The 12107-nt window shown below is 46.9% G+C and overlaps 1 protein-coding gene across 1 annotated transcript in view; it reads left to right on the forward strand.

The window, feature by feature from the left end:
• The window catches only part of AFF2 (ALF transcription elongation factor 2), a 482377-nt gene that overhangs the window by 438604 nt on the left and 31666 nt on the right, over positions 1–12107 (forward strand). The window contains exons 10-11 of the mRNA XM_068532924.1: positions 8411–8570; positions 10399–11403. Of these exons, the coding sequence (XP_068389025.1) occupies positions 8411–8570; positions 10399–11403 (1165 nt within the window). The remainder of the gene's footprint in view (positions 1–8410; positions 8571–10398; positions 11404–12107) is intronic.

Consider the following 12107-nt stretch of genomic DNA (forward strand, 5'->3'; position numbering starts at 1 on the left):
GTGCTCTGCACTTAAAAAGTATTTGGTCTTGTTGCTCCAATGATGACAATCTCCTATTGGAACCATAGTCAGTGGGTGCACCCGGGGACAATTCTCCTAGAGATCTTACAGAGAAGACCTCTATATGGCTTTACTCTAGGGTGTCTTAAGCGCACCAAACATTGTACAGAGTGTGTGTGTGGTTGATAAAGCCTCTGGCCTTAGAAGCTCACCCTCCAAATCAAGTGTCTCTGATACATCAGGTAACAAATCAGACATGAAGGGGAGCAGACATTACTGATAAGGAGATTGGCGTTGGGAGACAGCAAAGAAGAAATGTAGTCTAGGGAGAGATTGGAAGAGGGGTGCCCACTTTTCCAGTCGAGAGGCAGCTCTGAGCATGATGGGTGACAGAAAGAGGTCCTCAAGCAAGGGCAAAGGCAGAGGCTTGTGCTGACGGCTCTGAGCCTATCAGCAGCCTGTTTTGTACTCTCCTAGGGAACTCAGGCCTGCCCATGGCTGGGGCTCTCCTGTCGGGGAGCTGGGCCCCATCTCCAGACCAGTCCTATAGACACAATGGCAAGACTCCTGCAGGGGAGCAGCCTCTGGGTTTAAGTCACCCAGTCAAAGTCATCCACTGCTCCCCCTTGGATCTGTGATGACGGAATTCTTTATGGGAACGCTTTGACCTTGTTATGGATTCCTGACATCTGGCCCTCTCTGGGTTCCTTATGAATGTGAGCTGCCAACCATTCATTCTCTGCTTTGCTGGAGACGGGGTCACGGGAGCCGGAGTTCTGTCCACTTGCTTACCTCCATTCTCCCCCTTGCCCCCATTTTCAAAAGTAGACTTTAAAGGCAAAACGGACAAAAATACTTGGCTGTATACAGTTTTTTTCACCTGCTTACCTGTTTGTTGAAACAGTTCTGACCGATAGCGGAAAAGTCACTGTGGCTTTTAATTATTTCCAGAAAAAATTTGAATACCGGTTTATTCTCCCTAATGCAAATTGTGATGTTCTCAAGACATAAATGGCCCATTAGCCACCATTGACCAGCCTTGCTGGCAACACGCTGGCACCCTCCGTAGCGCCACCTCACTTCATACTGCAGTGAGGCGGGATCCAGACGCCTTGGTTTTTTCCATTCCTTTGAAACTGCATGTTGAAGTTTGCCCCCTAGTATCCTTAAAACTATTTTTCAACTTGATATTGTTTGGTGCTAAGTCTCGGTATTCTCAGCTGTAAAATGGGAGTATTAAGAGCGCCTGACTTACGGGACTATTGTGAGGATTAAAAAAGAAGATTCAGGGAAGGTGCTGAACCTGGTTCCTGGTGCACCTCGCATGCTGCATCTCTATTAGCCATTATGAATCATGCTCAGGGTCCCAGCCGTGACCATGGATGCAGTCTAATACCACCCTGACCCTTGGCGGTGATAGTGGCAAGCTGCCTCAGACCCTCGTGGTGATCCATGGGGCACATTTGGAGGAAAGAATTATGCATTTAGTCAACTACCAGTGCAGGCAGGTAGCCTCAGGAAAGTTGTAAGCTGAAGCTGGTGCTTATCACAAGGAATCGGATAAAACCTCTTCAGGAATAATTGCCCAAAGGAAGCTTCAACTTGACCAGGTTAGATTCAAAATGACATAAGGCAGTCAACTTTCTCTGTTGCTAAAGGAATACAGAATAATTATGGAAAAATAAAATCCACAGTTGATCTCAAAACTGTGTTTTTGGCATTAGTTTCCAGTTCATCAACTTATTTTTTTTTCCCCAGCAGTTTGTATCTGAATAGCCTCTGTAGCCTTGGTCCTCTCAGTGTGGTTCACTGACCGGGAGCATCTGTAGCGCCTGGGAATGCAGAACTCAGGACCCATTCCAGGCCTACCTAATTAGAATCTGCACGTTCCAAAGATCTCCAGGTGATTCGTAAGCACATTAAAGTTGAGAAGTACTGGTTAACAGAGTTCTCTCACCTCAATTTCTTGACTCAGTCCTCTTAAAGCCTATGTGATGTATTACCCCATTTTACGGATGAGGAAACTGAAAACCTTCCGTGAAGTGCTTAGCCTAAGGTCACACAAAAATAAAGTATCCAAGCATGCTCCTCTCACTGTACTAAAACTACCTCTTTAAAATCAGTAGGGGAAATGTAGCTGTTTAGATATGTGAAATAGACTGAAAATGGGAGAAAGGGCACAGGCAGGAAAAGATGACAAGGGCCTGGGTCTGGTCAGTCCACCAAAAGGGTAGCCAAGCTGTGATGGATTGTGAGTCAAATGTAACTCTGAAAAGCCATTGCCAAAATCACTCAACATTATGGCCTCAGAAAAGAAGTAAGATGCCACGTAAGTTAAGATAAATAGAACTAACTGCTGGTGATCCAAAAATGTGAGGAGCCATTCATTTCGAGTTTTCATGAAAGTTCCAAATGGTCAACTTGCAGCTTCTTGGGAAGATATAACCTCTTTGATTGCCCATTGCTGTGGCAGTAATCTACTAGAGCCTTCCTGACACCAAGCTCTGGCTCCCAGAGACCCTGGGATGACACTGGGGCCACCTAGATGATCCAGAACCATCTCCCCATCTCAAGATCCTGAATTTATTCATATCTGCAAAACTCGTTTTTCCACATGAGGTACCATATTCACAGGTTCCAGGGATTACGATTTGGACATCTTTGGGGGAGTCATTATTTCACCAACCACATATCTCTTCAGTCAGTCAGGGCTTTAAACTATGTCATATACGGTAACTTGCCCATTAAACGATGTCATATACGGTAACTTGCCCATGAAGATGAACGTGAGTGGATAGGTGTGCATCTCCTTCTTATGCTTTGCAAATAAATTGAGCAGACTCCATTTCAAACACCAGAATCAGACAAAAGGACAAAATCCCAGTGTACACACACACTGGACAAAGATTATCTCCTCGGAGCCATGCCAGGGTGTAGCCCGAATTACAAGTGGATGGCTGTTCACTATCTGCTCGTCAGTGGCACCAGTGCATGAACACAGAACATACTTGATTCTGAGTTGCTTGTGATAATATTGGGCTATGCAGTCTTTTATTTTCAAACTGTGCTCAGGGGCCATCCCAGGGTGGAGGAAAAGCTGCTGGGGACTTCCTCCCCTACATTCTGCCCCATCCCTTGTTTCCACCAGAGCAACTGTGTTTTTATCTGTCTTATGTATTATGCTTCTGCCTACACTTTCTATTGGACAGTTGGGCTAAATGGGTTTTCTGGGGGAGGGTTGGGGTAGATTTCAAAACTACTGACTCAGACCAAAATGGATTCGTCCCATCCCCGGGCTGGAATAGGCTCAGGGCTCAGAGTGTTTGCCTCTAGGGGCCTCGTATGGTGAGGCACATAGATTGTTCCAGTTTTGGAGCCCAGAGTTCAGAGAGGAAAAGGAGGAAGAGGGGAAAGATCAGCTATAAATGTTGATTCCTTTGCCCCAGGGCCATCCCTTTACAACTTAATGATGGAATCAAGTATAGAAGCATTTCAAATTATCTGGTAGACAGACATTTGATCTCTATAAAACCGGAAAAGGGTCATGTTGATGAAATTCGTACAAGTCTCAACCAAAGACGAGGGTTTAACAACATCCTTGATAGACTCCCCCATCAAGCATCTCATGCTACGTCTCTTTGGCAAGGTCTGGGCCTTGTGAAATATGCTGCCAAGATCAATACCCTGGGGACTTGCTTGTCGAATCCTTCCCATATATGTTTCCCACTACAAAGTCATTACCCCTTCTGGAACCTTTCCTTTCTGATGCCCACACAGCTTGATTGAGCAGAATGGCCAATTCATCATCCCTGTTTATCTCCTGAGAGAGGAATTTACAGTTAAATTAGGATTCGAGTCAGATAGCACTGATGCAGATGTTTGGTCTTCCGGAGACCGTTAATCTGAATTAGTGAAAAGTCTGATTTATGAAGTAGCCGTACAGAAAGGCAGCTGTAATCCTCTGAGGTTCATACAAGAGCTCTGTGACTGTGTTGCCAAGAGTAGGTCATTTCAGACCTGCCTTAAGGAGCAGATTGGATTGGGCAAAGGTCTCCTCACACATTTTCTCTAAGGTCCAAACCATCTCCCTTAAAATCCCCTATGCACTTTCATTTCATGAGGATCATAATCTTTGAGTTGGAAGACACCTTAAAGATCATCCAACTCCTCTGTGGATCAATAATAGGAATCTTTATTGCCGGCTATCTGGTCACCTAAGGGTATCAAGCTCACTGGCCTACAAAGCAGTGGCCTCTTTCTGTGGCCAGCTGTAGATTTTTAAGTCTTTTCTGATGTTGAAGTGAGATCTTTCCTGGCTAGATCTCTAGTTCATTGGTCCTAATTTTACCTTGGAAGACTCTCAGAACTAGCCCACTCCCTTTCCCATAGGACAGACCTTCTGGTTTTTGAAGACTGTCATCACATGAACCGCCCTCCTCCCTGCCCCAGAGTCTCCTCTAGGCAAAGTAGTCCCAGTTCTTTCATATGGCTTCTGGACTGTCTATCTAATGGTGTCACATACATATTGAGCCCTTGACTGCACAAGAGGCCTGGTCAGTATAAGCATAGAGAGACTGTCAGGTCTAGAGATTAAGGTGCCTGAACTACCTCTTAAAACCCATCTTTTACATGATTACTCCCATTCTTGAAGTAGTAGAATCACAGACAGAAATAGGAGTCTGTGGAACTGACCTATACTTCCAACAAGAATCCAATCTCTGTCCCAGATAAAAGCACTGGCGTTTATGCAACCTTAACCAAGCCAAGAAGACAACTGCAGAATTTATATGGGGAGGGAACTCCACAAACTGTGTGGAATCACATAATTATTTCACAGGTAGAAAGCATCTTTCAAAAATGGGAATATTTGAAATTAAATATAGAAAAGTTTGACAGTCAAAACCATCATAATAATACTTTTGTGCATATTATGTAAATATAATTAAGCAATTAATTTTAATTTTGGTTTATGTATATGGCAATGGAGCATTTAAGAACTTAAATTTTACCATAAAAAAAAACACACACAAAAAAACCCCATCTTTTCCCCCTGGTACTCTCAAGCTTCCACACTAGGGCCAAGGCAGTCTGCAGAAGGCATCTTAAAGACCTCCCAAACTTCTCTCCCACTGGCCTGCCCTTTGATCCCCTTCTCTAGCCCTGGATTTCCCCACTAGGGTCATTGACTTGCTAAGGCAGCTTCTTTGCCCTCAGTCTGGCCCGTGACCATGAAGACCTACTAAATGGGATTAGGATTAAAATGAGGCTTCACTCCACTCAGTACAGACTGCTCACCCCGATGAACACAGTGGCAAAATCTGATCTTTGAAAAGGTTGAGCAGTTCACTTTGAAGTTGTTCACAAACGTGGGTCCTTTGAGAAGTTTTATTACATTCGGGGTGAAGTCACAGAGTACACTTGTAATATTTACAGACTATGGAGTAGGTAGTTTAATATATTAAATGTTAATGATTTTTAGTATCACCTATTATCTTTGTTGTAACCACTAGCATTCTTTTTAAAAGCAATTTATTAAAATATGAAAGTAAATGGTGCATGGGAAATAATTCTAATGCAGTTGGGGGATGAAGAATGTGGAAATTGCACATTCGTCCTTCATCTCCTAGGCGGAATCAAGTATTGCGTGGGCTAGCATCCCTCATAGCCACTTTAATATACATTTGAAAAATAAACTAGCGACATATGAAAATAAATGTAGCAGAAGTGGGAATTTAACTAGCTGAACAGCTAACGGGTTTCCCTCCCACCAATGCTGGCTCGTCCCTGTTTCCAACTGTGAACTGCTCGGAGAAAGCAATTCTTTCTCATAAAGATGTTGAAGTCCTTCACCCCCCCCCCATCTGAGTTCTCATGGTGTCCTCTTTGAATTCAAGTCCACCGTCCCGCTCATCCCCAAGTATTTCTGTCCATCAGTGTGAGCATGAAAAGCTGATGTACCTCTCCCTGTTCTTTCTATACTTGTTTCCCCTAAGTGGTCATTGTCAGCGTTGACTGGCCGTGGGATCCTTCCCGAGAACACAGCAATAGGTTTAGCTGTAGGAAGACTTAGGGAAAATTATTTCAGTTCTCATTTCACTGGATCTCAGTCAAGGTTACTCTTAGGTTTCAAATCATCTTTATTTCGTATCTGCGTCTATACATCGATATTTACTTATATTTACAGTCAATTTTTCATATGTGGGTTCTGTCCACATCTACAATCTCTTAATCACAATTCTGAAATTCAAAAAGTTTTGAGAACTATTATTTTCAGACAGACTCATTTGATGACAAAACCTGACCTAAACTGATGTGCACGTATTAATTTCAAGCCTTGATTTATTTTTCTCATTGCGACTGTTAACTGCAGTAATATTAATGAGTTTTATTAAAGGGTGCTGCCCAGATCCCACTGGGGGGTATTATAGATATGGTATAGCTACCATATGACTTTTTTAATTTAAAAAAATGTGAATATCAAAATTCATCTGCCTTGCAAAGGCTTTGGATAAGGAACACCTGTATACAAACACGTACACACACAAGCCAGAAATTAAGGTATAGATAGGAAAGAAAAGTAGGAAACAGCCTTTTCACGTGAAAATCATAAACATGGGAGTACAAGTTAGATCTTAACTCTCAATCCACCAGGCCATAGTCTGAGTATTGCTGCTGCTGTGTGCTGTATCTGAAACTTTACTTGGGGGGAATTGAGGCCAAGCAAGCATAGCCTCTGGATTAGTTGCACTTAAAGCTGTTCCCTCCGTCTTTATTTAGTAACCAAAGACAAAAACAATTGATTAGATTTAGAGGGTACTTTGCATAAATATGCAAGGGTACTTTATGCATAAATACTAAAAAGGAATGCAGGGAAAGAGGCACTCTGAGCTGTATGTAGATCCCTGGCTCCACTGTCTCTCTCTCTCTCTCTCTCTCACACACACACACACACACACACACACACACATATACACACTTTCCCAGGGGATACAGTCCCCTATTTCTTCTGCTTCTCCTAATCTCTTGGTGTATTTGGCAGACGAATGTACTTGCAGATAGCATTTACTTAGCAGATAGCATTTTTAAATGAGCTTCGGCTATATGAAAGAAAAGAGCTACCTGGGAGATTAAAGGGGCCGTCTTCAGGGACACGAGGCACACGTAATGCAAAGGCTCTACTCATTGGATGGTGACGGACGAGACACCCATGCTGGTTTGAAAGGGATCCTATGCCTTCCCAGGCAGCAGCCGAGCATGGCTCCAGCTCAGCGGGCAAGAGCTGTAAGGTTGACAGCTAGGCTCCAGTGAGGGTGCGGGGTCGGGGCAGGCGAGGAGTAATGGTCTCAGGCAGAGGGGGGCCTTGGAGTCCGTCTCTGTCCAGTTTGAAGGTGGAGCCACAGGACCAGGTGCCCTCCAGGGCCAGGACTGGGTTTTCCAGGGAGAGCCGGGCAAGGAGCTGGGGGTCTGAGAGGCAGTGAGGTGTGGACGGCCAGCCAGGCAGATAGGAGGACCAGCCCAGCACAGCAGCGAATATGCTCTGGCCCCCAGCCCATCCCTGTCCGTGATTGAACTCTCCAAAGAGGGGCCTGGGCTGATGAGACGGAGACGGACAAGACCCCTCCCCCTCCCTCGAATTTAGAGCCCCATTTTGGAGTGAAAGCAGAGCAAAACTAGTCCAAAGAGACGATGAACAGAAGGACAGAAGGGCTATGACACACCCCAGAGTGCCAGGAGGCAGCTGAGGTTGATTTGTTACGGGGCACAGAGGGCAAGCGATTAGTAAGGAAGAGTGTGGATTATCAATAAAGACAGAGCGGCAAGAGGTGTCAGTGTCCCAATGCTTTGCTTGGTCAGCTTTACAGATTTAAAATCAGTCATTAGAGATGGTTGGTCCTTTATGATCATACCTCCTGGTAAGAGTTTTAAGAAGGGTTTACAGAAATTCTGCTGGAGGAGGCCGAGAAGTGCATCCTGTCATCCCCTAATTCACATGGTCAGCTCTGCTCACCTTGGGGCCGGGCGCTGGACACCTGGCCGCGAATATCTTTACACAGCCCTGCCCGTTGAGGGACCTGAGAGGCCACGGTCCCAGTCTCACTTCTCTGTCTACTGATAGCTATGAGGCTGAGGCAAGCCCTCCCACTTCTGTGAACCTCGGTCTCCCATGATGAAAGCGAGGATTCAACTCGCCCCTTCTTGCTGAGAGGACAATACTGTGCATATGGCTAAGATCAGAGCCCCTTGACAGACCTGTGGGTCACTCACGGGGCCTCCTGAGCCTCACGTTTCCCACCTGTGAAATGGGATGGCAAGCTGCACTCACCTGCCCCCCCACAAATCATCAGCCTTTATGCTGACCTGGGCTCTTTTCCAGCTGGTCTGAGACCGAGTGGTGTCATTTTCCTTTCAGCCCGCTCTTGGCCACGCCTCAGCCCACACCTGCAGCGCCAGCCAGCGGGGGATCCGGCAGCTCCAGTGACTCTGAGAGCAGCTCAGAGTCAGACTCAGACACTGAAAGCAGCACCACTGACAGTGAAGCCAATGAGGCGCCGCGCGTGGCCACGCCAGAGGTGGGTGACGGGCCGGGGCCCCAGCCACAGCTTACCTGCCCCGAGGCAGCACCTCCGACCTGCACGCACACAACAGTACAACAGTCACAGTATTCCAGCGCGATGAGGGCTTCAGCACGGCATACCCGTCAGAAAAGTACTCAGGTGTTTGATAGCATTTTTTTCTTCTAACACATGTACTCGCGTGGTCTCTAACAGACATTTCTTTGCCGTGTGACTGATTTGCTGTGTGACTCACTCAGCTACTCTGAGCCTTGAGCCTCCCCATTACTATTACACTGGACTAGTAATCACTGGGCTCGCAACTTCACTTTCCAGAGAATCAGCAAAGCCAGTCCAGACCCGCTTCTAGCTCTGGGGACACCCCACCCCTTCCTCTAGGTTGAAGTGATGAAAGTCACTCGGCAAGTAAGACCCAAGAAGCGTGATGGTTGAAAGGTCACAGGTATTTTTTTTTAATTTCAATTAATATTCTTCAAGTGTGCTCGATGGTAATTCATGAAAACATTTCACACAGCCCCACAGAATACCAGAATTATAATTTTGAGTTAAAAACCCTGTCCTTCCCCTCTCATCCTCTCTTGAGTGCCAGCCTCTCAGTTCCCCTGAGCCTGCACCTCGTACAGCAAGCAGATCCCTCCACGGCTCTGGACACACTTGTTTGTCAGTAATCAGAAAAGAATAACAGAAGAAGATGCCCTAGTAACATTACTGATGATCATAATAGCTCACACTTCTTGAATGTAGATCACACGCCGGGCACCGTCAGAAGCTCGTGACTTGGATTTTCTCCTTTCATCCTCATAACAGCTCTATGGGGTCCTTGCTATTATTATCCCATTTTACAGATGAGAGAATAAGGTTCTGAGAGGGTAAGAAAGAACTTTCCCAAGATCTCACGGGCAGGACTGAAACGAGGGTCTATGTGCTACCAGAGCTGGGGCCCTTAACCTCGCGCTCTGCTAACGACAGTAGCAGCCGTTCCGATTGCCTCGACGCTCACCTGCCATTGCTCTGTGTGGGTTGGAATCACGTCTACTCAGAGTCTTTTGAATTCTGTCACCCTCTATCGGCTGGTGCCATAAGCCTCAGCTGATGCCTGTCAAAAAAGAGGAGTTCTAATAAAAATGATGGCTCTTTTAGTTCAACAGGCAGAATTCAGACTTGGGAATCAGGCGCCCGAATTGTACACATCATTTCCATGGCTTAACGGCAGACGCTAATGTCTGCATGCATGTCCCCATAAATTGGGTATTGCCCATACACCGAGGAAAGTGCAGTGGTTTTTTGTAAGTCAAATCTTTTCATCCTTCAGTGAAAATACAAAAGGCCTCTTCTTTTTGCCGTGAATTACAGCATCGTATAGGAGGCCCTGGCAGCTTGGCAGAGAGAAAGCCTTTCCTTTTGAGTTACACTTGAGGCACGCTCACATTTCTTTTCAGGACCAGAGATCACTACCTCGGCCTCCTGGTAAGAGGTTGAGTAATGAGTCCCACCAAAGGACTTTGGGAACCAGATTCCCTCCCAGGCCTCCCTGCCCACTCTCTGGAAAAACTCTCTGTGAATAATTCCTTCCTTGCTGGCCAAAGTAGGGGATAGTTTCAGAAGAGCAGTGGAACTTAGTTTAAATAAGTAGATTGGAGCCGGTTTGTGGCGTATTTGGCTAACTAGGGAATGTGATGAATGTGAATTCCATGTATGTTTCTAAGTGTGTGAATGGTCACTTAACAGCCCAAGCTTTTATCAGCCAACAGTCAGTGCACTGAGGGTCCTCCTGACTTCTTCCCAAAGGTGAAATTCATTCTTCCCGCTGTTTCTCAATCTGCAGCCTGAGCCGCCCTCCACCAACAAGTGGCAGCTGGACAAATGGCTTAACAAGGTGACATCTCAGAACAAGTCGTTTATTTGCGGCCAAAATGAAACACCCATGGAGACGATTTCTGTACCTCCTCCAATCATACAGCCAATGGAAGTCCAGGTCAAGGTGAAGGAAAACCCCAGCCAGGTCCTGGCTGAACCCAAAGAGAGGCCTCTCCTCAGTCTCATCAGGGAGAAAGCCCGTCCACGGCCCACCCCGAAAATTCCAGAAACAAAGGCTCTGAAGCATAAATTGTCGACAACTCTCGAGACAGCATCTCAAAGGACAGTTGGGAAAAAACAGCCCAAGAGGGTCGAGAAGAACCCCAGCATTGAGGAATTTACCTGGCCCAAACCAAATATCACCAGCAGCACTCCCAAAGAAAAGGAAAGCATGGAGCTTCCTGACCCCCCGAGAGGCCGCAACAAAGCCACCGCCCACAAGCCGGTCCCTAGGAAAGAACCGAGGCCCAGCATCCCCTCGGCTGCCGAGAAGAAGAAGTACCGAGGGCCTGGCAAGATCGTGCCGAAGTCCCGGGAATTCATTGAAACCGATTCGTCTACGTCTGATTCCAACACAGATCAGGAAGAGACCCTGCAGATCAAAGTCCTGCCTCCTTGCATGGCTCCTGGGGGCAACACTGCCAAGTCCAAGGACACCTGCGGGGCCAGCCTGACCCTCAGCACCTTCAGCAGCGGCAGCGGCAGCAACCCGCCCGTCCCGACTGAGGAGCCTACTTTTTCACCCATTTCTGTCACGCAAACCGAGCTTCTGTCTCCTCTCCGAGATCACGAGAATCTGAAGAATCTCTGGGTGAAGATTGACCTCGACCTACTGTCTCGAGTGCCTGGCCACAACTCACCGCAAGCGGCGCCGGCCAAGCCAGACCACAAGGAGACGGCGTCAAAGCCCAGGCGGCAGGCAGCTGCCGCGGCTGCGGATAAACCCGCCCCCAAGGGCAAGCGTAAGCACAAGGTAAGCCGTCAGGTGTGGCCTGCCACGTGAGCGCGAGCAGCGGCTGTCTGTGAGCTACTTGGGTCTTGAGTCTCCGTTTCCAGCAGACTGGTGGCAGTGGATTGCAGTCTTTGGGGAAGGCAACGGTGCTTCCCGTGGGAAATGCGGTATTTGACATGACCAGGGAGGAAGTGTTAGGGATAATCAAGGTCTGACAACCAATGTCAAGAGTATCCAATATGGCACGTGATGTGTAGCAATGAAGAATATGAAGAGGCTCCTTCCCCAGGCAGCCAGTCCCCCAGGTTGGCTCCTTAAGCTGTTCCTGCTTCCCAGATTCATGGGTCATTATTCTGTAGTCCCCCACCCCACCAGCAGCAGCAGGGCACCAAGGACTCCTAAGGTCAACGTGCATCCTCTAGGCCTTGTTAATTTCTCCATACAAACATCAGGATCCCTGCAACTCAGTTATATTTTGATTATCCTGGCTCCTACTAGACACACGTTCTGTCCAACCTGCTTGGCCCCCTGACCTGTGTGGTCGGCTTGACTCGTGAAAATCTCACCTGCAAGACATTAGGGTTGGATTCCAGGGCTACAGATATAATCAGAAGGTGAAGCCCGCAATGGCCTCTTCCATTTCACGTGCATCTGGGGAAGGGAGTTTGTGTCCAGTAAGTTCGTTGTGTTGCATCTCTGGATCTCACAGTAGTCTTTTAGTGTAA

Source organism: Eschrichtius robustus, chromosome X (genome assembly GCF_028021215.1).
Source record: "Eschrichtius robustus isolate mEscRob2 chromosome X, mEscRob2.pri, whole genome shotgun sequence".
In the NCBI taxonomy this organism is placed as follows: Eukaryota; Metazoa; Chordata; class Mammalia; order Artiodactyla; family Eschrichtiidae; genus Eschrichtius; species Eschrichtius robustus.